Consider the following 22,634-nt stretch of genomic DNA (forward strand, 5'->3'; position numbering starts at 1 on the left):
CTTGATGAACACAAGGAAAGGAATTTCCAGGCATCAGTGTCAATATACTTGCTATGAGCAATGTGTGTTAGAGGAAAACCTAGGTGACGCTGAGATGCTTCATTCCATACACATGCTTATTAAGAGGGTAACATGTGAATAACCACCTGATCCAAATCACAATCAACCCAGGTTTCAACCTCTGACCCTCCACATTCACCTCTGTTTGTTCTTCTCGGCTCTGATTGGCTGGTGACATCTGTTCCACTCTCAAACATTGGCTCTCAGCTCCATAGCTCCAAAGCCAGTGATTGGCCATCTCATGGCGCTCACACTCCAACTTCCGGGTACACCTGCCAATCAGCCAATTATATTAGAGACAGAGAAAAAGAAGGCGTGTCTTTTAATTTGAAATAAAGCACACTCTGCTAGTTCTCATCTATGACCCACCTACTCTGCAGAATACACCAACCACAGAAGGGGTCTTGGGCGCGCAGGCAGGAGGCACAGTCCTGGAAGTGAGGGCATTCAGAGACTGGGACCTTGGAGACCTGGGTTGGAAAAAGGCAAGTCATACACTATATACTCAAAAACCACCACCATCAGTAGAATCTAGGCTACTTTGCATCCGTTTTTGCATCGGCCTCTACTAATTTCAGATATATTCAGAAGGGAATAGTTTTAGGCCAAGGGCAAGGGGGTGTTAGAGAAAAGGTATCAATAAGGAAAAGGATGGTTAAAACAGGAGTGGAGTTTGAGGAGGGAGGAAGTTTGGCACTACAGGTCACCCTTACTGTCTTATCCTACTACTCCAGACAACACCAATGAACTAAGCTAAATATGATGCAGGAAAAGAAATATCTTGTAAGTTAAAATTTCTTTCAGAGTAGCACTCAACCTTGTACCATACGATCTGAAGAGAAACCAGAGTATGTCATCATAGGTCCTAAAAGCCATTTACATACCTCACAATGTCTGGACAGTTTTATCCTAAAGTATCTCCTACTATGTTTCGTTAACTGTGTTGTGCTCTGATCCATGCACTTTTTCTATGCCAATAAAGGAGATTGATTGTTATAAACTCTGTACCATCTCATAATCTAGTAACAGGGCTTAGATTACCTCTGAGCGCATAACGAAGTTTTTTTGCACAAGGCAGCACAGCAATGCTGCAAGTTTTCAACATGAAAATAACTTGGGGGGGGTGTCCTATGAAAATTCAACAAAAGCAGATACAACGCAGAACTTTCCTGCATCCAAACTGAGGATGACAAACAGCAGTGCTGTAGAAGTAAAGGAAGAAGGGGATTGTGCTCCATGACTACTCACACACCTGGGAGGCCGTCATCACATACAGGTGGGCCCCACTGCCATCCAGTAGCAGGTCTGGATTGACTGGGGAACGCTGGCCAGTGGAAACGGTGCTGTAGACTTCTGCCACGGTGCCATTCAGGTAAACCTAGACAAATGAGTAAGGGCTATCAGTGCCTATTAAAAAGTTGTTTAGGAAGCACATGACAGCGAGGAGGCCTCTGAGGCTAAACACTTCTGGAAATAGTCTACATAGGTTAACACCCTATGTAGGTCCTTGTACAGTGGTACCTCTGGTTACATACGCTTCAGGTTACATACACTTCAGGTTACAGACTCCGCTAACCCAGAAATAGTGCTTCACGTTAAGAACTTTGCTTCAGGATGAGAACAGAAATTGTGCTCCAGTGGCGTGGACCTCCCGAACGAATTAAGTGCTTAACCCGAGGTACCACTGTACTTAACATATTCTTCCTCCTCAAATTCCACCGCTGACCAGTGTCAGTAAAAAAGGATCCTGTTTTGGTTCAACCCTGTTCACACTTTGGGGTGTCCTCCAGGTATCGCTGGACTGCAACTCCCACCACCCCAACTATTAGGCAATTAGGGAATTGGGAGTCCAGCAACATCTGGAGGGCCAGGGGTTCCCCAAAGCAGCATGTTATAAGCAACATGGGGTTACCACTGAAAACAGAAGCCCCAGGTAGAGGCTCTGGGCCTTTTATGGCTGGAGAAGAGGGGAAGGTCAGCACCATGTTGCTTATCCTACATAGCTCTGCCTTGGGTTCTGTGTGGCTTTGCTTTTTTTCTTCTACAGTGGTACCTCGGGTTACAGATGCTTCAGGTTACACACTCGGCTAGCCCAGAAATATTACCTCAGGTTAAGAAATTTGCTTCAGGATGAGAACAGAAATCACGCAGCAGCGCGGCAGCAGCGGGAGGCCCCATTAGCTAAAGTGGTACCTCAGGTTAAGAACAGTTTCAGGTTAAGAACGGACCTCCAGAACAAATTAAGTTCTTAACCAGAGGTACCACTCTATTGGTCCCGATTCCATATGTCAAGTTAAGGGCATTTTGATAAGTATGGTTAACTAGAAGAAGAGATTTTATCCTTTTCTCTGGGACTGAGATGCTCTGAGGAAATGGGACAATAAACCTTTAAAATAAAAGCCATTTAAGGCAAAAATGTCCCAATGCCTATCCAAAAAGTTACTTATGCAAATCTATTTATGCACAGGTAGCTCTTTTGCATTCATTGACTTTGTCTTCAAGGCTTGTTTTGCAGCCAGTACCTGCTTCTGTGTTTGTGTGTGTGTACATAACTTAGATGCCGTAGGGAAATGGTAGAAGGGCACTTTAGAAAGGAACTGGTAGGCAGATATGAACAAAATAGAAAATCCAGCTGACTCCCTTGCCCTGTCCCATGGTAACAACACCTATAAACTAAATAAAAGTTTGTTTCCCTTTAATGGCACCCCAACATCTAATGCCTGAGGCAGCTGCCTCACCCCAGCTTAGTGGGAAGACCAGCCCTTCTGGTAGCATGAAAAAGACAAAAAGCTCCACCGCCACCCAGAAAGAAAGGAAGAAAGAAAGAAAGAAAGAAAGAAAGAAAGAAAGAAAGAAAGAAAACATGTTGTCTCTGCCTGCAGGCTTTTAAAGAGAAAGGTAAAAGTGATACCTAGAATCCAGTACTCTTAACAGAAAAAGAGGGAGCACTTGCTGGATAACATCTAATAACCAACAAAAGAACATTTAAAAGCTGTAATCTTAAATACACTTACCTAGGAATAATGCCCATTGAACACAGTTGACTTACTTCTGGGTAAACATGCATAGGATTGACCACTAAACAAATACTAGATAGGAACACCATGGAAATGTCATTTATTTATTTAAAGCACTTCTCACTCTTCAGCTGAAAAGGCTCCCAGAGTTGTTTACATAAGACTGCTAACAAAAGAGACCCTACCCTCTGACTCACAATCTAAGAGACACGACACAAAAGAAATGGGGAGGAGGAGGGAGGAGGAAAAAGCATATCCAGACACTAGTTCTTTGCAAATTTCTACAAAATCAGAAATTATGATCCATCTTTTGAGTGGAAACTCATTTCCACTGGAAGTGGCTTTCTAAGTCGTTCAGTCCGGGATCCTTTTAACTGGTGACAGCAAGGACTGAACCCAGGAACTTAAGCATACAAGTGATTTCTATGCATAAATCCCTGGGTTCAGCTCTACTATGGAGCTACAGCCCTTCACACATTCTCTGTTTTCATCTGGCTGCAGCCTTGCTATGGCGTAGGAACCTGTGTGGCCCTCCAGATGTTGTTGTCCAACCCCATCACTCAGCCAATGTGACTCTTGATCAGGGATTATGGAACTTGCATTAGTACAGCAACAATCTGAAGGAACACAGGTTCCTCAATTCTGAAGTTAGTCTGACAAATTTAGATTTACCTGCTGCCAAGTTATAGGGCTAATCTTCCAAGATTCTGATCTACGGACACTGCAAGATACAGGGGACAAGTCTATGGTGGCCATAAATACAGGCTGAAGCTGCAGTGGTAGGCAAATGTTGGCTATTACTCAGCTCTGGGTGCCCACACACATTCCTGACCATAGATTTCCAGGTTGTTAAGCATGGTAGGTGTTTCCCTTTGGTTGCAAAAGAATGCTAAAAAGGTGTGTAGCAAGAGATACAATTGCGGAGTAATGGCTTATTTCACAGAGGATGCAATAGTTTCTGAAAGCACTGATACTCCCTGTTAATGCAGTTCTTTGAAGGAAGTGTCCTTCTGGGGTGTAAAATGGTGAATGTCAACTACTACCTTCTCCTCCCACTCAGCTTCCAAGTGATAGTAATCTTACCCGAAGAGGGTGTTTTTTGCAGAAGGCAAACAGATTAGCAGAGATGTGGGCCATGGTTACGCAAGATGGCCATTGTGTAGAAAACTACGCAGGCAAGAGCTCAGGAATGCCTACGGAGCCACAAATGTAGGCACCCCAAGTCAAGTCATATCCAGTATTGATATTTTAAAGACGAACATACTGAGAGATCCCAGCAAAATTATAGTTTTTAAACTAAATACCATGTGGGACATTAATCTTTATGTGTTAGCTAACTAAGCAGTGCGGTGGCTACAAAGTTAGACTCTGGGCTCCAGTTCCCAATGAAGATCATGGTGTCCCTTCAGGTCAACCTTTCTCCACCTAACTGACTTCATAGGGTCGTTATGGGATAGCTCCTTGGAGGGCAGGTGGAATAAAAATGCAATAAAATAATTTCAAGACACTTTAGAGTAATTTAGCAAAATGAAGGGCGACTTGGGTTAGATTCCACACAAGCCTGATTCAGGCTACAGCAGAAGTATGCATATTCTTGTACTAAAAAGATAAAATAACCTCCAAGATTGGCACTAAGAAACATTAGTCAGGTACTGAAATATATCTTTACTGTATTATTATTTCTTTACTTTGCAAAACCTGCCCTACTTTCATTTATGGAGAATAATGTATTTATTTAAATAAAAGGATTTCTATACTACTCTCTCACAAAACATCAGCAACATACAAAATACAATACAATCGTTGACTGGCTACTCAAGATAGATTTTAAACAATTGCATTGGCCTGTTGGCATAAAACAATAATGTTTATGGTGATAATTATAGACAGAAGGCACTGTAGAATAATGAAGGTTAAGAGAACAAAGCCAGGCCCCTGGGCTTACAATCTCAAACCAAACACAAAAACAGAACTATAAAGAAAAGAACACCAAAGAAGACTGAGAAGAGGCAGAGATCAGAGGTTAAAGATGGGTTGCATTTAAGCAATAGCTGGTAGCACTGGTGACAAGGAACTGCATGCAGATGAGCACATGGAATGCTATGCAGCTGAGTGATCAGGCTGGCAGAGGAGGGGATGGAGCGCTCCTTCTCTCCTCTGCACACAGCACAGAAGTAAAGGGGGCTGCCCTTCCCAGCACACCACGCCTAGAAATGCAGCAAGCTGCTGGAGAGAACAGAGTTCTCCATCCCTCATCTGCCAGTCGCTCGGCAGGCTAGTAATTTTTATGGGCTTATTTGCAAGGCTGGATTAAAGGCTCAGCAGAGGAGATCAGTTTTCAGACACTTGCAAGGAGGGGGGCACAGGGAGTTCCAGAAAAAGGGGGCTGGAAAGAGGGAGAAAAGGACACCAGCATGAAGTAAAAACAAGTAGCCCAGATCCGTAGAGCAAAGACAATTAAGGGGCAAATAAGGAGAGGAAAAGTAGATAAGAAAGAGCCAAGCTTTTTTTAAAAAGAAAAAACTGAATGCCACATTCAAACTGATCCATTGAGGAAACAGAAGCCGGTGAAGAGGGGGATGTAAAAAAGGAGAAACAAGGGCAAAACAGATAATGAGAAGGAGTGAGGGGTGGGGAGAAGAATGGGTGCCAGAACTGAGAATAAGGGGAAGGAAGGGGGGAGAGAGAGGATGAAACCAGAAAAAGGGCAAAACAGAGAGATGAGGATTAGTCATCAAGCCAAGAAAGTGTAAGAGAATAGACAAATGTGGTTGTTGTGGGCAGAGGGAGAGAAAACAAAGGGTAGCACTATTAAGAAGCATGAGTCCAGACTTTGGAGAAACTTGGGTAGACATCCAAACGCTCTGCCTGCCAGAAACCTCTTTCTGCCCTCAAGTGGGAGAGATCTTGTCTGGGAGGGTCTTGGCTGACATCATGCTACCCTGGACAGCCAGTGCGGTGTAGTGAGTGATGGGGAGACCTGGGTTCAAATTCCCTGTCAGCTATGACGTTCACTGGGTAACCTTGGGTCTGTTACTATGGTCTCTCAGCTAACTGTACCCCATTGGTTCATTGCAACGAAAAAACAGGAGATCCTTGAAGGAAGGGGAAATGAAGAAGAAGAAGAAGAAGAAGAAGAAGATTTAGTAAATTTGTACACCGCCCTTCATTCAAAGACCCCAGGGTTGTTCACAACAGAAAAAGACACTGGACACATTCTTAGGGTCCCTTGAGATATTTGGTGGGTCTATTCCACAACATTCAGAACAGTGCATTAGTGACGGATCGTGTGCAGGTAACAAGCACTGCACTCTGCTTTCACTTACATGATTTCAGCTTCGCGCAGGTAGAGGAAAAGTAAGTAAATAAATGGAGAGCAGAGTAAGCCCACCATTCCCCACCCTCCATGTATTTATTTTTCCCCAACCCAGGCACCCAGCAGGTTTTCCTTGCTTACCAGACTTTGGGAAGGCAGTGTGAGGGCCCTGGCAGCAGCCTAGATTCCCCTCAAGGCTCCTACCCAAAGCCTGATAACCAAGACTTCCAAGAAGGTCACGGGAGGGCGCTGGTAACTGCCCTTCCCAGAGCCCAGGAAGCAGCCCTCCACCCTGCAGGGGGACAATGGCTCCTTGGCTTCCTGAAATTTTACATTTACACATGGACCCCAGAACCTGACCCTCGCATAAGATAAAGATACCTGTACTGGACCATCCACATACCATCCTGCTTTATTAGTTTTTCAGTCAAGCCTCCTCAGTTTTATCACATTATTGCCATCTAGAAAGGCAGTCTTACACTGCAGCACAATTACATTGGGAGAAACCCTCTGAAACATTTGTGGTATGACTTAAAGGATTTCAGCAGGAAACTGAAACTTTTACCAGCGTAAACAATATTGACAGCAGGATCATGTATAATTGCCCCAATAGCAGCACAAGCACAAACTAACATGAATGCACTACAAAAAGGACGTCTGGAAGAGCCTTTAGTGCAGAGCTTTCCAAACTGTGTGTTGCGACACATTAGTGTGGCGGCTGCAGTGTGTAAGGGTGTCACACAAACGTTCCCACACTCCACCCAGGGCTGGAAAGGGGTTAGTTTAACCTCTGGTTTTCTAGTAAAACTGTATTACTGTGTCGTGAAATGACGCATGTCTAAAAAGTGTGTCACTGACATGAAAAGTTTGGAAAGCTCTGCTTTAGCGCCTGAGAACCATGGATCAACCGTAGCAACAATCCCTTGCCACTACCTTCTCCTGCAGCTCAAGCTTCTGAGAGGGATGCTGATGAGAAAGTTTCTCATCAAAGTATTTGCAGTGGCTCCAACAAAAGAAGAAAAAAGTGAAAAGAGTGGGGAGGAGAACCTGTGCCCCCCCACCCGCCCATTGTTGCTGGACAGCCTTCCAATGGTCCAGGATGATGGGAGTTGTAACGCAGCAATATCTGGAGGGCCCCAGGTTCCCTACTCCCAAGTTAAAGCACAGAAGCACTACCCAGAGTAAATAAAAAAGGAAAAAACTACAGCACAACCCCTGAGCTTCAAGCAATTAATTTTAACAAAATTATAAAACACAATCACAAATAGCAACAAGACAATCAGAGAGGCTGAAACCCAACAAAAGGCAGAGATAGTCACCTCTGCTTTTCATCTTCTGAGCTAACAGCCGAAAGAGAAAGGAATAAAGAGAAGAGGGCCCAGCAGCCAAGAGCCTTGGGGATCTCTTCTGGAAAGAAGGGAACCTGCCCTGTATCCGTGCTTGGTAGTCAAGCGAGTGCCTGGGGCAGATGTCCTGGGAGCCTACATAGCAGGTAGCAGAGAGTAGGAGAGGGTCTCTACTCAAAGACAGAGACCACCCTTGCACATATCCCTTTCCCTCCCACACACTGCAACCCTAAACTACTCCAGAAAAACTTATATGGGAGAACAAAGGGGTGACAGAGGAGCGAGAACTTCATCCATACTACATGGGACCATGAAATAGCATGAATGAAAGCTGAAGGAACAAATGGGACAGCAGGAAATATTGGGCACCCACTACCCCTTGGCATCATCCTCACCCCAAACTGGCAGCAGGCTGCTCATGTGTAGAACCCTCATGTTCCTGGAGAATATGCCCAGCAATAGCGAAAGTTGTGTGGGTGCTACGCCCCAGACCAGCTAGGACAGGGTGGTGGAGAGTAGCCAATGGCTGACTCTTTACTGGGGAAATGGATATGGCGAACATGCACGATCTGTGCCCTGTTCTTGAGGCGCACCCACCCACCCCGGACCCTTGGTACGACAAGAAGGACTGCTCCTTTGCTGCTTAGCACACAGGCCAATTCTCTTCTCCCAGCCATGAGTTTTCACAGGACCCAACCTTAGTACAAAAAAAGAACAGTCTGAAACCGCTCCACAGGGCAGGGCAGGGAGGGCAAAGCATGACTGACAGGATTCTGGAAATCCTACTCGGCGCCAGGCTGGCTTTGGAGACCTTCACCAGATAAATTTGTAACGATGTGGATGGCTACTTCCACAGCTGAACACATGCTGCTGCTACTGCCTTATTTACTGGTCCATCTAGTAGTGGCTATTCTAACGGTCAGGACCTCAGGTCAGAAGACTTTCCTAGCATTTGCCACCCAAGTGCGACAGAGGATTGAGCCCCCAAAATGCAGGGAGGTCTTCCCCTAAGATACAGGTCTGCTCCAACCTAGAAACCTGCTTTAACAAATGAAAGTTGAGGTTTTGAGGATACTCAATTTTGCCAAAGTCTGTCCCTGGGCAGTGCAAAGTTATGCACTCTAGCCTAAACCTGAATAAACTGCAGTGCGAGGCTGCAGCTCCTGAGGAACTATGTGGGAAAACTAACCCATTTACTGATACAGTTTCTCACCTGGACGGAAAACACTAACACACTGGGCACCACTGATTCTAGGTTGAAGGCACATGTGTGTGTGTTTTGGGATATGAGGAGAGGTTCTACTAGAGAGGAAGAGAATGGGAACCTTGGACTACAAGCCTCAACTGGTATGAAGAGTGGATCAATCACTGCCCTAGGCCCTTATAGTGAGCAGAATTAGTAACCACAGTTAATTAATTAGTTACCGTATTTTTCGCACCATGGGGTGCACCGGACCATAGGGCGCACCCAGTTTTTTTGGGGGGAAATAAAGGGGAAAAATTATTTTCCCCCCAGGCGCGGGGCTGGGGCGGGGGAAGCTCGAGCTTCCCCCGACCCCAGCCCCCAAACAGGCAGCTCTCTGCAAGCCGTGGGAGTGCTCCCACTGCTTGCGGAGAGGTCCGCGAAGCCTGGGCGCGCTGATCTCAGCACGCGCAGGCTTCGGCATGCTGGCAACTCTCCGCAAGCAGCGGGAGCCCTCCCGCTGTTTGCGGAGAGGTCCGCGAAGCCTGGGCGCGCTGATCTCAGCGCGCGCAGGCTTCGGAATGCTGGCAACTCTCCGCAAGCAGCGGGAGCGCTCCCGCTGTTTGCGGAGAGGTCCGCGAAGCCTGGGCGCGCTGATCTCAGCGCGCGCAGGCTTCGGCATGCTGGCAACTCTCCGCAAGCCTTCATTCGCACCATAGGACGCACACACATTTCCCCTTCATTTTTGGAGGGGGAAAAGTGCGTCCTATGGTGCGAAAAATACGGTAAATCAGCAATATTAGAACATTGGGGCTGAGAGTAAAGCATGCTCATGTTTTTAGGTTATGCTGGTCCTGGACTGTTACTGAAAGGGTTTGTCCTCACTTCCTCTTCAGTGTTCAATCAGAACAAACAGCAATGTGGGTTTCCTCCAGAATCCGGATTGACATTTGTTCTGATTTAGAGCTAACAGTGGGTTTTCCCTGAGAAAAGAGCGGAGCAAGGAGGACTAAATGGCTGCCTTTGTTTACTAAAGTGTAATGTTCTGTCTAACATTTCCTTCATTATCCTGCCCCCCAATATGTTTACTGGGGTTTTTTTTAGCCTACAAACTTAGGTAATAGTTGAAATCAGAAAATTGGTTAAAAGGCAGATCAATCAACTAAACATTATTTAGTAAGTGGCCAATCCAAAGGGGAAACCACATGACAAAATACAGTATGGCAAAGCCATAGACAGCAAAAACTCTAAAAGGCCGACAAGCCTTCTTAAGTCTCCAGATTCTCCTCACCTCAGTTCCAGGAATCAAGAGCAATTTTTCCAGAGCTGAAAGAGTTGCAGTAAGTACTTTATGCCATGAAAGGATCTCCTCTCACTTTCCTTCTTAGTGAAAGGAGAATTTTTATGGAGCTTCCTGCTCTGTGACGCATTTGGAGAAACTGCTTATTATACACTTAGTTTAATTTTTAAAAATCCTCCACTCTTAGCTCTTCTTCGTCATATGGCAAAAGAGAAGCAGCAATCATCCCGATGCAAGAAAATTTACAATATGCTTCCAGCATAAGCAACACAACAGCCTTCACTCTGTGCAGTGTAGTAGGTCTCCGGTATAGACTAAGAGGGAGGGAGGGACAGCCTGCTTGGCTGCAGGTGCTGGCGCTGCACACATGAAACATGCAATTTTAAATGGCTTGAAACATGCAATTAAAAATCAAAATCAAACCCAGTCCTACCCCTACAGGCAGGATGTGCCAAATCAGCCCTCTCTGTAGAATACTCTTTCGGTCTTTAATTTGTGGGAAAATGGAATCTCAGACTCAGGAGGAGAAGGAAATATGCCAGACACACCTTGCATTTTTTAAAAGCTACATTTCTGCTCCAGGGTGGACTAATTCTGCACTCCAAACAGCTATACTCCATAATCTGAAAGGAATTACAAAACTTAAGCCGATCTGCATGTGCTTCATTTGCCTGTACAGGTTTACAATTTGCTTCTATTACTCATGGGAAAGAGCAGTGACCAATCCTTGCACTAGTTTTGCCTCTGGTTTCAGAAGCATCACTAGGCATCAGCCACCTACTTAAACAATTATTTCTGCACCAATATAGCTAGAGACTTGCTCTGAAGAGAGGGAGAGAGGAGGAGATTCTCAGGATGTTGAATTAGTGACCAATACCAAATTTTGCGGCTTGCAAACAGCACAAACGGTTCCACTTTTTATCTCACACATGTAGCAGGTATCTCACAAGCCTATGCAAATAAATTATACTGTGGGACTAATACACATAGATGCTAATTTATTCAGTGTCTCAAACTCGGAGCACTTTGGAGAAAAAGAGGTCCAGACTTTGTAGAAATCATACCAAGCTCTGCACACACGTGGATCACATGCATAATTAGAGGTCTGAAAACTCCAAACTGCAGAAATGTATCTACTTCTGGTATGGAGTTGCCTTCCCCCTATACCTCACCCTTCTAGGATATTGAAGAAGTTAAAGTAAGATCAAAAGGAACACACACTTTGGGGTCTAACTCTTGATTCGCGTACAGACTTAGGGACATAGGTCAGTAGTATAGCAACTGCTTTGCATGCAGAGCCCCAGGTTAAATCCTCAGCATCTGCAGCTGGGGCTGGGAGACAACCTTGCCTGAACTCCTCAAGATCAAGGCCAGTCAATGTAGAGAACATGGATCCAGACAGACCAAAGGGCCGACTGCATAAGGCAGTTGCCTACATTGAAGTGAGTGACCAATAAGTCAAACATGAATGAAAACATGTGAACACAAGCACACGAGTTCCCTTTTTAATTTTCCTTGAAGAACAGCTTTGGGAAGCAGTGATTTGGAGCACAGAAGCAGCTGCAGGTACTCTTGCTCCCCACTGCTGCTGCTGCTGCTGCTTCTCCACTCCAAATCATCCTACGGATCCTGCCACACACAGGATGAACCCAAAATAAAAACAAAACCACCTAGGCAGAAATATGGGTATAAATTTAAACAAATATATAAGGAGGGAGGAGGAAAACAGTAACGCAAACACCCATTTAGCAGGTGCACACCTGGGTGGAAGCTATCAGCAGCACAGCAAGAATACAGCACACCGCTCAGATTATTGTCACTGCGTCGCCCGTTACCTTATGCAGCTGCCCAACACCATCTCCAAGGAAGGCGATGGTATGACCTGCTTCTATCATGGCCGCCACGGCTGTCAGTCTTGGCATGGTAGTTAGAAGAGCCTCGGCCACCAGTGGCTTCCGGCTAGCAATGGGACTAGGTGTGTGCTCATCCCCACAAGGGTAAGACTCTGGCGACTCCTGGAAATCAACAGAAAGGTTGGAATGCAGCCACCTCTGGGTTAGGGAAGCCTCTCCACTGCCCACTGCCTCTTCCCCATGGAGAGAAGGCAATCACTTCCATCCTCTCTCTCTCACCTTAGGCAAATAATTGCAGCGAGAGGTCACCCCATATTCAATGGCGGCCTCCTGCTCATTTGTGTCACCCATTCCAGCCGAAGTGTAACACAGCCGCCGTGTCTGCTCCATGGCTGCGTTCACTTCGCCCAAGCTGTAGGAGCACAAAGCTGTCTGCGCTGTCGGGGAGGAAGTGGAGCCCTGCCCAGCGGCTGAAACGACAAAGAGGGTTGCCTCGTCCCCAGGGAAGCCGGATGCCAAGTGCCCAGCCTGAGCCAGATTGTAAACATGCCCTTTTGTGTCCCGGCACTCGAGGGGCAGCTCGACGTAGGAGTAGAGGTTAGTGTCGTCCACGCAGCTCCGCGATAGGTAGGGGCGATACTCCATTTGTGCCTTTGCTCCACGCCGAGAGAACAGGAAGTAGACATAGCCCCCAGAGGCAAAGGCCGCCACGTAGCTGTTGTTGTAGTCCGAGAAGTCCCCCACCACCAGCTTGCCCATCCCTTCGTTGGAGAACGCCTGGGGTCCTTCCAGCTGCCGGATCGTGAATGGCGGGATGCCCCCGGAGAGCTTTGCAGTTAGCCCACGACCCACAAAGAGCAGGTCACGGCCATCGTGTTGCCCCACCAAGCCCACGGTCGAAACCCGCGGCTCGTTAGCTGCCACAAACTGGTTGTCACCGGGATCCTCGGGACGGTATAGCACTTTGTTGATGTCCGCTAGGGCTCTCTTCTCGCACACTCCCTGGAAGAGCTGCCCACAGACCACCAGCTCCCCGGCCCGCTCATTGGCCAAGAGAAGCTTGTTGGAGTTGTCCGTGAGCCGGGCCTGGGGGCAGTCGCGTGCGTCACGGAAAGGAAGACACTCGGGGCTGTCTTGCGCGGGCCCCGTTCGCACACGCCCTGCCAGCCTCAGCTCGGGGCTCAGCTGGTACAAGGCATTGACGGCACCCACATACAGTGCCCCTGTGTCCCGGGCTCGGGCCAGGTGGTTGAAAGTCGTGTTGGGGGCCAAGAAGGATGGGTAGGAAGGGGGCCGAGCAGCTGGGTATGATGGCAGAAGGAGTGTCAGCGCAACCACCGAGGGCAGCAGCAAGTGGCCTAGGAACATGGCCAAATCCTGGACAGAAGGAGAAAGAGAAGGCATGATTAGCACTCAGAGACACAGCAGGCAGCCTCTTTCGTGTGGAGACTCCAGGCTCAAAGGAGTCATTTAATTAACTTATTCAAATAAGTCTCGTGACTCATTAGCCACTCTCATGCAGCACAGAACTGTGGCATAGCATGCTGTGTGGGAATCACCATGCTGGAGATATAGTCTGGTTTCTGCACCAGATCCTTTTCCTTGGATAGGATCTGTACCACATTCCAAGGGGAGCTGCTCATCAAGGCTCCGCTGCTGGATTTTGACACTGAGAAGTGGAATGCACCCATCAACATTCGGCAAAAAGTCTGGGCAGACACTCTCTCCTCACTGCTCCCCAGGGCTAGTAAAACCAGACTAACTTGTGCAAAACAGAGAGATGCGGTGCCAATTTGATGATGTTTTGTCTGGTTTCTCTTGTCAGGGTGGGTTAATGAGGAGGCAAAAGAAGATCTCTTTCCACTCCACCAATTATATACTTACAAGTGAAGTTAGAATCCTGATCACCATTTCTGAATACAAGATAGGGACTGTCTAGACTGGTCTGTAGTAAAGAGGTGCAATCTTGCATCCTCTGTGCACCACACTTTTAAGGCAGCACCAAGAACCCAGGAGCAGAGGCGTAGGAAGGTAAGGTGGTACCTCGTGCAGAAATTTCTTGTCACTCCCCCCACCCACATTGATTCTTTTTTTCTTTTGCCTGCAAAAATGGTTTTACATTATTTCATATTTTCTTACAAAGGAATGTGGATTCTGAGCCTCTGATAACAAGCAGGCGACTATGGACAGATACTTAAATCTACAGGATGGATTGTGTTTTGGCTTGCGTTATTTTATTTCTATTTATTGTTTATTTATTTAACAAAATTTATTTTTAAAAACCTGCAAAGAGGTTTACCGAAACAAAAAACACCACAGCAGTAAAATCAAGAAAAATTAACAATCCTACTTTAAAACATACAAATGCTAAAATATTAAGGTTAAAATTACTTCAACTTCCTAAGCATCTAGTTACGCTTGCCTAAAGAAGAATGCTTTTATCAGGTGCCCAAAAAGAGTCTAGCAAAAGGCATGTGCTTTGTTGAAATTTCAGCTTTCACGACATAGGAAAAAGGCCAAGTAAACAGCTATTTTCGTGGAGGAGGGTCAAGATATTAACTGATATGCACGAAATTTCATATGTAGCTATATAATCCCTAGTGTAGTAGGATCAGACGTCTGGAGCAGGCATTTTTTTTAAAAAGTTTTTTATGAACCGCCCTAGTTGAGCAGTAATTGTTCCTTGATAATTTGTCACTCCCCCCCCATGATGGCACCTGGGGCAGACTGCCCCCCACCCCCTTTCGTACAGCCCTGCCCAGGAGTCCTGGCACACTTCTTCTACCTCCCTGACTTAGGATGCTTCTCAACGTCCAGTTTCAGTGCCCCTTTTCCCTGTCTGGCGCTCAGTTCCACACATTAGTCCTCTCCCCCGCTCTGCCCACCACAATGGATGCTGCAGAATGGTAACTCCAGTTCCTCCTTCCCACAGTGAGCCCAGGATCCCTCACTTTGCCCTTTCAGACTCAAGACATTTTGCTACCTGAAGCAGCCCGAATTCTCCCTCCCTCCCGAAGGCCAATACTTTAAAGAGTCAAGCGCATCATTCAGACACCAACTCCTGCCTTCATTTGTCTCCCCCCATGGTGCTGCAAGAAGCCGCTCAAATTACCCCCAAGAGGAAGTGGAAGGAGCGGAGGGGGGATCCAGTCCGCTTTCACCTTGGAAATGAGTGTCCTCCCCCTCCTTTCCAACACCAACTAGGATTTAGCAGCCCAGGGAAGGCGATTAAGCCACATCCCATCGGAATTAATCCCCTCCCTCAAGCGAGGTCACAGCTCAGACAGCAACACAGGCGGGAGACAGTGGCCAACGGGGGCATGAACAGCGCAAGGATGCTCTCGGCTTCATCACTGCCCAGCCCCTCACTCTGGCCTTTGCTTCTATTTGTCATTCTTCAAATGGCCTGCAAAGGCAATGCCTACAAAAACATTCAAGACACTCAAGGCACAATGTGTGCTCACAAGTGCAGGATGAGGAGAGAGAGAAATGGAACTACTTTTTAATTAATAGGTTGTTGTGGTTGTTTGTTTGTTTGTTTTTAAAAAGCAATAATGCACTGATAGGGAGACGAGTGGGATATTCTACAGGAAGCAAACGAGTGTGCAAAGAATGTAATTCAAAACAAGGAAACTGCATAGCCTCCTCTTCACATGCACACCCCCTCGCAGGCCCCAGACAGATGCCATCAGGAAGATGGCACCTAAGGCGGGGGGGGGACCTCTCCCCCTTCTGCTCCAATTCCCCTGACCCAGCTGTTGCCTAAACACACAGATGTGAAGGTGCTTTGTCCCACTCCCTTCTCCCCAGTGGAATTCCCAACCCAGCAAAGCACACACAAACACCACCCTTCCATATTATCTCATTGCCCAGCACATGGGCCCATCTGCCTGCTAGAGGAGGGGAGGGTGCAGAACCTAGATATTCAACATCTTGGCTGGAAACCAAACCTTCTGTCTCATCCCTCCATCTCCCCCTACGCCCAGTCTCAGGTGGGGGTGGGCAGGCAGGAAGCACAGAGACGAGAGCTTACAGTAACCCCCACCCCTTCCCTCCTGGCAACAGCTGGAAGGGAGCAGAGGCAGCGCATGTAGAAACACCACCACCAACACACACACAAAATCCCTGGGGAAGGTGAGAGACACACAGGCAGACAATGGCACAGGGGTGGGGCTGCAAAGGAGACAAAAGGAACCACACACACACACACACTTTCAGGAATCCTGGTCCCCGCTTCTTAGCACGGAATAGCAACCCAAGTCTGTCATCAAAGCATATCACAGGGTAGTATCAGAAATGTGTCACACACCAAACTAAGGTTTTCCAGCACCTGCTTCAGCTCATGACATGCACACACATGCAAATTCCACTCTGCCCAGGAGCTATGGCACTCCAGCACAGTTGCGTCTCCCCTGTTAAATCCCATTTTCCTCCTCTGCAATTTCCCCTTCCTACACTTCCAAGGCTTACCGTTTGGCTGCGCTGGGGGCACTTCAGCTCCCGCATGGTGGCGTCGAGCAGGAGGACTCAGCAGGCATCCCTATGGGTGGAAGAATGAGATAAGACAGCGGGTGAGTTGACATGGGTGCCGGGGGACGGAGAGGGGGAGAGGTTAGATGGCAATTCAAGGCTGCATCAATGGCTGCTGTGATAACCTTCCCCAATCAAAGCCCCCACTGTTCCCATCTCGGCTGTGCCATCACAGAGCCACACGGGGGCTAAAGGGGCCCATTATCCCCTAGAAACAGAGCTCTCACAACTTATACACATAGCACTGGCACCCCAGAGAGAATGAAACAGGGCGGAGGGGAGAGGGGCTGTGGGTGCAAAATGAAGGGCATTGCCAGAGACAGGAGAAGGCAGCTATTGCAGGCTGGGGGGGAGTCCTGAGATTGCAAGAGACGGACAGGTCGGGCTTGTGTCTGGCCCTTGGGTGGGGAACAGAGGAATCCCTTGTGATTTCTTTGCATGAAGTTATTGATTAACTGGAAGGGGCAGGGAGAGGGGGATGGCTGTGCCTGGTTTGCTGGGACCTGAGGGGGCCCTTTTTAATTTTGGGGTGGGGACAGGTCATAAAGCAGTACAAGGCTGACCCAAACCATTTAAACAAAAAGCTTAAGAAAGGCAAAACCAGTCAAGGAATATTGTCTGATACTCATTCCCAAACCTTTCTGATCATTTTGCTACAGGGCTTCCTAATGCCTGAGGAAGGAGGTGGGAGAAGAAGTCAGTTAACACCCCCTAATTAATATGGGGGCCTAATCAACTGGGAAGGTCTCCTGCACACAAGACTGACCAAAGCTGTTCATTTCAGCAGAGCTGGTGCAAAACTTCTCAAGGGGTCCCACAGATCAGGACTTTTGCCTGTCTCCCATTCTCCTCATGGAGGCAGCTGCCACCATGAGGCACCTGGCAGAAGCCTTAATGTGTAGCTTTGGTGCTATGAGCTTAGAATCCAGCTCAGTCAGGTCCAGCCCATTTCAGCCTCAATCTCTCAAAGCAGCCCCCCTCCCCTGGCTTCCCCAAGCAATTATTGTGCCCACCCCACGCTATAGCATAATAGCAATTCCATTAGAGCCTCACTGAATCATCGATCCCCCTTTGCCGGCTCCAGCTGGAGCTGCAGAATCGGGGACATTTGGCCTGAGCGGGGAGGGGCAGGACATTCCCCACAAGGGAGTGGGTGCAAGATTAAGGTTATGGCCAGCAGGGGGTGGGTGGGGAGAAGCAGCAGAAGAGGAAGGACAGGGAACAAGAGAGAGAGAGAAAAAGTGTACACAAAGTACAAACAGCCAAAGTGTCAGGAGTGTGCTGCTTCCACTAGGCCTTCCCCAGGTACCTAGGCCCGGTCACAATGGGTCCTGATTATTCTGTTCCCCTGCAGAGTTTGGTTTGGGGCAACACAACACACTCTTGCTCTGGGCTCAGGCCCGCCCCACCCTCGGTGCTTTTGCCACTCCCCACAATGCCACCTCCTGTGGCGCCCTGGAGTCAGCAGAGGCCTCGGCTGAGAAGGTGTCGGGGTCAGCAAGAAGCTGCAGTTCCCTGGCGAGCGCCCAGCGCAGCCGCCCCCACAGCGGGAAGCAGGCGTGGGGAGAGCCATGCCAGTCCAGGGGCTGCTGAATGCCCCCTTTGTCTGGCTCGGGGTAGGGGGGCAGGAACACAGCCACCCCTGATAACAGTCCAGGGAATAATGAGAGACTCTGGCGCAGGGAGTTCAGAACCAGCGTCTTTAACCCTACAAGTGCCAAAGCCCACCAGAAAAGTGGGGAAAGGAGGGGGAAATTGCAGGTACAATAACCTGACATCTCTCCCTCTGTGCCAACACCCCCCCACACCTGCATGCACACCGTGCATTTAAAGCACATCTTGTCTGAGCAATCCTGGGAGGTGTAACTTGCCCATCTCAGAACTACAATTCCTAGTATCCTTAACAAACTACAGTTCCCAGGATTATCTGGGGGCAGTGTGTGCTTTAAATGCATGGTGTATAACCAGCCACACACTTATGCGCAGGCATGGCGGGTAAGACTCCTACGGACACAGACAGTGGCGTGGGAGGAAATCAATGGGGCTTTTGAGTGCCTCCCAGGGTAACAAGCTCTGGGGCAGCAAAGCGCGCGGAAGGCTGAAAGAGGGCGTCAAAGCAAGTCAGAGCGTGAAGGGGAAAAAAGACAAGAGGAGAAAATGTGGGGCAGACGTGAAGGGACCACAGCCAAGAGGGGGGGCTGGGACCTCGTCATGAACCTCTCTTCGTTTCCTCAACGCTTGAGGCTTCAGATGCACACCCTCACTAGCATTGCCCTACCAAGCACGGCAGCACATCATGTCCCCTCAGACCTCAGCATATCTATGCACTTGTTATTTTCCAGCAACAGGCACCTTCACACACACAAACACACCACTCACAATCGACCATCACCCTGCCCAGGGCCATCGGAGGTACCATCCCCTGTTTATTTCTTCCTTACGCGGCCTCAGGCTCCCTGCGCACACCTGTTCCAGCGGGAAAGCAGGTTCTTCCTCCTCCGGGGAAGTGCCTGGCACTGCTGCCTTTCGCACAGGTTCCTACGCTGGGCAACACGCATTGCTGGTGCTGGTGCCCGCAAGAGCAAACCGTGGGCGGCCTCAGTAATCCCTCACGCAGCAGCAGCAGCAAGTGGGGCTGGGAACCACAGCAGCCCCCCTCCGCTGGAGAAAAGGATCTAAAAACAAGCTCAGCCGAAGAGCCTGTGCAGCAAGTGTCAGCATGTGTGGCAGGTATATGGGTGAGGACCGAGAAGCGTCTACACACCCACAGACCCCGGCCGCTGGGGTGGGTGGGGAGAGAGGGGCCGTAACTGGGTCCAAGACCTGAGCTGGGGTCCAGGAGGGGATCCCAGACTTGACCACAGCCATCCCAGTGCCCCCACATTCCCAAGTATGTATAAAGGGGGAGGAAAACAAGGGGAGGATAATCACTATGTTTGTTATATAATCCAGGCAAACATTAAGCACTATTTGCCAGTCTATGGTAAACCGTCCCATTAAAGGAAGACAGGCACTAATCCTTCCCCCACCCCCTGCTGTGTGAGGGGAGGAGGGGGAAGAGACAGACAACGACAGGATTAGAATCATGTGATTCTGAGTTCTTGGCAAATCCATTCCTCTCCCCAACCCAACCCACTGGCCACTGCTTAACCGTGCACTGGCTGAAGTCTCTGGGGAGGAAAGTGGTCTTTCCCCGCCTTCTGCCTCACCCTGATAAATACACACCACTTTAGAAAGATGAGACAAACCAACAAACACCCATTGTGAGTTTAATAACTGTGTGACTGGCAGCAGTCAGGCCTGCTGGGACTTGCAAAGGGGGGAGGCAGGAGAGACAGACTCCCACCCTCACTACACGTGGCAGCTTGCCCTGCAAACCTTCCCCTGAAGACTAACACCTTCACATCTGGTTTCTTTAAGCATTCCTCCCCTCACTCCTTTGTAACCCCAGCAGGGAGTTTCACATTTGACATATCCATTTGGCTGTCCTAGCTTCAAATCACAAGGAGGAGAGAGAATCCCACCTCTGTGTGAGGAGAGAAAACAAGTCAGCATGGGACTGCTAGCAAGTCTGCTCCATAAATTCAGCAAATGGTGGGGGGTGTGGTCCTTTTTTCCAGTTTGCTGATAGCTAGCCTACCACTTGCCTTTCCTTGTTATATATCCTTAGGAGTATTCTACGTTTTAGGTTTTTGAGGGGTGTGGTGGAGTTGGGGACAAACACACTCAGAAATTATAACTTAAAATGCTGATAATTATACATAGATACATATCGTTTGTGTGCCTTTCCTTGCTATGTATAATTATTAGTATTTTAAGTTATAATTTCTGTTTGCAAATATCTGCTTAATTTAATAAAAAGGAATTTAGTGGGCTCAATGAGAAATCAGCTTTCAGCATAGGTGGGATCATGTTAAGGTGCAAGGAGGCTGGGGGACCCATTTATTTTGGGGTGAAAGCATCATTCCAGCTAGTTTAATTGTACTTTACTGTACTTGCAAACCATGCAACAGTATTGCCTCTTTGTGCAAAATGAGAACACTTAGCCCCCCCCCCACTGAAGCTCAGCTGCCTTATCCCAAGTCAGACCATTGGTCCATCAAGCTCAGTACTGTCTACAGCAGGGGTGGGGCAGCTGTGGCCCTCCAGGTCTTGTGGGACTCCATTTCCCATCAGCCCCAGTCAGCACAGCCAATGGTCTGGTTTCCCATCTCTGGTCCCCTGATGGGGAGCAGCTTTGCTCAGTTCCTGAGAGGAGTCTTTTGCAGCCCTACCTGGAGATGATGAGAACTGAATCTGGGACCTTCGACAGGGTCTGCCACTGAGCTACTGCCCATCCCCAGGGCAGACCAACTCATCTCAGACTGGACCTCACTTTCCTAGCTGCATGCATTCTTTCTTAATCTATCCTGAAATCATGGTGTTAAGTGACCCGACTCTTGGCCAGCTCAGCTGCAGAACTTTTAAATGGGGAAAACTGAAAGAAAACCCATCATATCTATCTGTGATGTGGACATGTGAAAAAGGAGCAGCGCTTGTTGCCTATTAAAAATACAACATGCAACATGGTGACAAAACGCAAGTCTGCCTGGAAACACCAATCTCTGATCTGCCAGCCCTTCCTCCTAATTCCCAATGTGTGCGGCGTCTCTGCGGTTGCCCAGCGGTACGGAAAACGCACTCTGCACCTTCTCAGGGCCTGGCCATCTTCTCTTACTTTAAAGATTCTGGCACTGAAAAGAGGTCAGAGCTGAGCTCTGGCACAAATCGAGCAGCCTCTCTGCAAATGAATGGGGCGTGCTCGCAGGGACGGAGAAACAGCCCCTACTAACTCTGGCATTTAGGGAGAGGCAAACGATGCCCTTCCCACCTGTCACCTCTTTGAAGCTACCGGAGAAGGTGTGATGCAAGCAGAAACAAACTATGGAAATCCACCCAGGCACGGAAAACAAGCCGCCTTTCCGATTGCACATCTCCGCCAAAAACGCGCCACGCTGAACCAAAGCTGGTTCTCCGACAGGCGAGCGGCTCCCCACCTCCGGGCTGCTGCCCCATGCAAGCCCCACATGGCCTCACCCCCGGCTCCCACTCCTTGCGCGGCTTCCTGCGGCGCGCCCAGACCCTCCGCCAACTCCCAGAGTCCCGGCCAAAAGCACCTGTTTCGCCGCCCGGCCTGGGAATCTTCCAGCGCGACAGTTCGGGCAGAAGAACCATTGGCTGGCGGGCGGGCGGGCAGGGAGGCGGGCAAGGCAGGCAGGCACACAAAGCAGCCGGCTTGCGCAAGGGGCGCCGCGGGAGAAAGGGCTTTGCAGCCCACCCAGCCGCCGCTTGCCTCTTCCCAGCAACGCCTCCGCTCGCAGAAGGGGCGGGGATCGGGACCCCGATGGGGGAGGAATGGGAAAGTGCGGGGAGAAAGGGAGAGGTCGCCCGCGGGGGGAGCGGCTGCGGGTCCAGCAAGCGAAGGAGAGGCAAGTTTGGCCCCGGCGCTGCGGGGAGGAGGAGGGTCCCCGCCCGGGGCGGCATCCCGGAGGGGGGACGGGAAGCAGGAGAAGGGCGCCCGGAGAGGGGCGCCGGGGCAGCCGGTGGTGCTCGGCGGCTGGCAAGGAGCCGCAACTGGCCGGCGACCCCGGGGGAGCAGGGAAAGGGGGTGTCGCGCAGCCTCGGAGCCCGGCGGAGAGACCCTGCCGAGCGCGCCGCCCGTGCGCCTTACCTGGCGAGTCCGCGCCGAGAAGAACTTGCAGGCGGTCGCCGCTGCCACCCAGAGCCGCTCCCGGCGGCAGTGCTTGTCCCGGCGGCGGCCACTCCCCACAATGCACCGCTGCCAACTCCGGAGCGGCTCCCTTTCTCCGAGCCGCTCGCGGCGCCCAGCCTGCCCGCCCCTTCCCAAAGCCCCGCGGCGGGCCAGCGCCGAGGCCCGAAGGCGCCCCCTGCCGCCCGAAGGCAGCCGCCGCTGGAGAAGCCGGGCGCGCCTCCTTCCTTCCTTCCTTCCTTCCCCGCGCGCAGGAGTGGCTCTGGCGAGCAAGGCGCCC

The 22,634-nt window shown here is 49.4% G+C and overlaps 1 protein-coding gene across 1 annotated transcript in view; it reads right to left on the bottom strand.

Moving 5' to 3' along the window:
• PLXNB3 (plexin B3) overlaps positions 1–22,383 on the bottom strand; it is a 55,479-nt gene extending 33,096 nt beyond the window's left edge. The window contains exons 1-7 of the mRNA XM_053371969.1: positions 22,316–22,383; positions 16,546–16,615; positions 12,355–13,452; positions 12,058–12,237; positions 1,313–1,438; positions 430–530; positions 200–332 (exon numbers count right to left, since the gene is read on the bottom strand). Coding sequence (XP_053227944.1) covers positions 200–332; positions 430–530; positions 1,313–1,438; positions 12,058–12,237; positions 12,355–13,452; positions 16,546–16,581 — 1,674 coding nt within the window. The 5' untranslated portion in view covers positions 16,582–16,615; positions 22,316–22,383. The remainder of the gene's footprint in view (positions 1–199; positions 333–429; positions 531–1,312; positions 1,439–12,057; positions 12,238–12,354; positions 13,453–16,545; positions 16,616–22,315) is intronic.
• Between the last annotated feature and the right edge of the window lie 251 nt (positions 22,384–22,634).

This window comes from Podarcis raffonei, chromosome 17 (assembly GCF_027172205.1).
Source record: "Podarcis raffonei isolate rPodRaf1 chromosome 17, rPodRaf1.pri, whole genome shotgun sequence".
Taxonomy (NCBI): Eukaryota; Metazoa; Chordata; class Lepidosauria; order Squamata; family Lacertidae; genus Podarcis; species Podarcis raffonei.